The sequence below is a fragment of the Priapulus caudatus genome, unplaced genomic scaffold, assembly GCF_000485595.1.
Source record: "Priapulus caudatus unplaced genomic scaffold, Priapulus_caudatus-5.0.1 Scaffold42, whole genome shotgun sequence".
Classification (NCBI taxonomy): domain Eukaryota; kingdom Metazoa; phylum Priapulida; class Priapulimorpha; order Priapulimorphida; family Priapulidae; genus Priapulus; species Priapulus caudatus.
The window spans coordinates 261841-265784 of record NW_014577103.1 but is presented as its reverse complement, the minus strand read 5'-3'; the positions used below and the strand labels follow the sequence as shown (position 1 = coordinate 265784).

Below are 3944 nucleotides of genomic sequence, written 5' to 3'. Positions count from 1 at the left end.
ATCTACATCCCGTAGAGACGGTCCAGGCCTCTCTCTTCACACACGCGAGGTAGTGGCAGTGTATCTACATCCCGTAGAGATGGTCCAGCCCCAGACCCTTGCTTCGCACATGCTCATGTGCAAACTACACTCGAAAAATTTCTGGATCATTCGTGTGCAAAGACGCCACTTGAAATTTCGTCTTGGGAATAATGAATTGCATACAGTGCATTCGTCACACCGTTGAAGCTGCCTCAGGAGTAGTCGGTGGTTGATATGCAATCACCATCTACTATAAACCACGGTGGGATTTCTTGGCAGACTGCCAGGGACTGTGGGCACGTGGTCAGGCATACACAGCAGTCTACGCCTACTAAAATTCTTAATTACTTGTATTGCTTGCCCCTGCACACGCTCGACCATGTATTGCTTATCTCTGCGCACATTTACATCGTAAAATAGTATCAGTGTGAATGATAACTAACACACTGGAGCTGGTCCACTGTTTTTTCTGTCTCGCGAGTTTTTGTGTGCACCCGTGATTTTTTTCACCTTCAATTTCGATTCTTCACCTTGAAATTCGATTTTCCTAACCTTCAATTAGCATCATTTGCGAACGTAATCTATAGCTACCCCCATCCGTCGCACAACTACTGCCTGAATTTGTAATGGTAATACACTCGCCCGCGTATAATTATAAATATCTTTCATGTATATATGTACAATAAAACAGTTTGAACAATTCGTCGACCAGCATCAGACAAGTCGGTGGAAACTGGCCATATCTATCTGTGATCTAAAATAGATTATTTAAAGTACGCGCCTTACGGCAAAACAAGTTCCTTAATACACGACGAGGACTAAGGTTAGAACATCCTAGCACCACACACCATAGCTGCAGTGTAGCGAGGAGCCCTTCACTCTCACACCATCGCTATACATCGTACGAGAGCACCCTCGAAGGAACACAGAGGAAAGGAAGAGCTACAGGAATAGAGAGCACCACGCACCGCATGGGTAGTCACAGACCAAGGGTTCGTTGTCAGAAACAGAATTAGTCGTGGTCCCAACATTAATTTTTACTGATACAACGACGACGGAAACGTTACGTAACGTTACGAGTTTCACACATACACTCGGTGTATAGCGGTCTGGTCTATGAGAATAACGTTAAATCGACTAAGTCACCAATTTTCTATGGTGTATTTTGTAAAATGTTTGTTGCCATTTTTTACATTAAAAGTAAGAACTAACGGGACTAAACAAATCGTCAAATTCTTACCTGATGAGATTGTTTCTCAACTAGTTAAAAATCCAAAAAACCTGGACGATTATTATGATCCTGACATTAATTGCTTGCTATATGAGCTATGTATGAGTCACGAGTGTATGTTAACATCGAGCAATATAGTAAAATAGGAAGTATAATGCAGCAATTTAACCATAAAAAGTGAACAGAATCACTTACATTTTGTGAAAAAGTGGAAATATATTTTTTACTTTTACTATTTACGGTTTTTCGTAATCACTTTAAGAAAATAACGACTACTGTCAAGACTAATTTTGTTTCTGACAACTGGTCCCTGCACCATGAATAACTATTGTGTCAAGCAAATGGCTGGTCATGATTGCCACAGGGGCAACCCACAGTACCAGAGTTATTCAATAGCGAGAGAAGAATGGTGACGTGAAGAATCGTCACATCAATCGCAAAACGTTTATCTGCGACTTAAAACGTCTATTTGCCATGACTGGGATTTTTTTTAGCCGAGTATAACGGTTGTCTTGCGGCACCAAATCAAGAATTAACAAAACAAAAATCTTGCGCGAAGCAAATGACGCTGCCTCTCCGACAAGATTATGCAACCGCTCAACAACTTTCAACAACCAAACACAATAACATCCCATTTTCCAGGACTCGGAAAACAGCATTTAAAAAAATTCAAGTACCTTCGTCAAACGCACAGAGTGAGTTCAACCGACATTGTCTCGAATCGAAGTCTCGAATCGACATTGCAATTGGAATGCCTGAAAGCTGCATCTCGTGATGGGCTGGTAACCGGGGGCAACGCCGACGCAGCGTCCAAACGCCCCTCCCTCCCGCCAAACTCGCAGTATATCCAGCATGCACGTGTTGCATATATTACTAAGAGTCTCGCGCGATAAGGCCACTGTGTGTGCGGCAGGTGGCACGCCCGTGCCTCCGCCGCGCTCCTGTCCAGGTGTGTGCCCAGTGCAGACTTGTCTCCTGCTTCTTCTTCTTCTTCGTCTTCGTCTTCTGTTTTTTATCTTCGTTTGTTTGCGGGCACAATACGGCAGCGCAGATACGACGTATGGCCACCCGCCACCAGCACACAGTACACGGTACGGTTGCCGTGGCAACGACAAAGGGACATGCAGCGTCTAGGCCCGCGTACGGCTGACGAGGCATCTACCCCGCCATCGTACAGTTGTCGTGGCAACGACAGAGGCACGCGTAGTCGCTAGGCCCGCGCAGGGCAGACGAGGCGTCGACCCCCCGCGTGCGATGTCTTCTCTCGTGCTATCACAGAGTTGCGGGCACTGCCGCCACGCCGTAGTATCGCAAGCCGCTTCTCGCCTCCCAAAAGAGGAATTCCGTGGAAGCTCGCAGGGTCATCCGCCGCATGTCCTAGCGGGCCGCCGCTTGCCGCCGCGGGCCGCCGCTTGCCGCCGCTATTATAATAATATTATTATGATAATATATATATCTCATGTATATTATAATACATAGAAAATAATCTGGTTGCCATGCCCTGCGCATGCAGACAGCGTGATGGCATACGAGCACGGTGGTAGTGATGGCGTGCCGACGGAGTTAATATAAGAAGGGGGAGAGAAGCGCCGCCATTATCTGGCCCAATTTTGAGGTTCGGCAGAAACCCTAGAACAGATTAGTGTTCTATTGTCTCTGGGCTTTTCGTTCTGCACAGCCGTATTTAGCTGATTTGCGTCCATATGGATGGCGCCCTTTGAGGGCAAAATGGGTCGCCAATTCGCTTCCTCTCCTTGTTATATTTAGCCCTTTAGTGCGGTGCGAAGGCATTTTTAGAACGCGCACCCTAACTCATCTAGAAGGATAATATTAGTTATAATATTTATTATAACAATATTAAAATACATAAAAACATAATCTGCGGAAAGAACTCCCCGTTGTCGGAAACGTGATGATCGTTGGCAGACGTAGAAAAAAGCGTTCTCCGCATTTCTTTTCTCCGGTGCTCCGTCCGTTGCCGTCTCGACGACGACGACGGATAACAGTCTGAGTAGTGATCGTGACTAATGGGCGAGGAGGGAACGAAGGACACTCCGTCGCTACGGCGATGCGGCGGCGCCGACTCCCAGAAGTGGATCCTCGAGAACATGAAGCTAGGAGATGGAGATGCGGCGAAGGCACGACTAGCACGGCGGCGGCCCCCCTGGCGGGACGTTGGCGGTGCTGCTCGCCGCGGTTGACGCCAGACCCGGCGCTATGGATAGCAACGCACTGGGGTCCCATTGATGAGCGAAGTAGGCACATGCGGCGGCCTCGGCTGGCCGCGGCTGGCAAGCGGCGGCCGATCCCCAAGGCGGCAAGAGCGCGGCCCGCTTAGACCATGCGGCGGCCTCATGAATCCCTCGCGGCTTCACGCTGAATTCCTCGCTTTTTGGGAGGCGAAATGCGGCTTTGCGGATACTACCGGCGTACGGCGCGCCCTCATTTGCCCCGATCAACTCTGTGAAATAAGGCACCCGGAAGAAGACTGATGCGGGGGGCCGTCCGCGCTCGTCCTGCCGCCTGGGGGCCCTAAGCCGACTACGCGTTGCTCTGTACGTTGAGGAAAAAAAATGTGATCCCGATGGCGGGTGAATGCTGGTAAAGCGTACGGGGTTAAAAGACCGTGAATGTCGCATTTGTCGTTGAGGCAAAACCGTAGATGTACTGCTTGTGCCTCCGGTGGCGGGTC

At 48.7% G+C, this 3944-nt stretch overlaps 1 protein-coding gene across 1 annotated transcript in view; it reads right to left on the bottom strand.

Moving 5' to 3' along the window:
- Positions 1 to 3312: 3312 nt before the first annotated feature.
- Positions 3313 to 3944, bottom strand: part of LOC106820526 (polypeptide N-acetylgalactosaminyltransferase 5-like) — a 2196-nt gene continuing 1564 nt past the window's right edge. The window contains exon 4 of the mRNA XM_014825037.1: positions 3313 to 3366. Coding sequence (XP_014680523.1) covers positions 3313 to 3366 — 54 coding nt within the window. The remainder of the gene's footprint in view (positions 3367 to 3944) is intronic.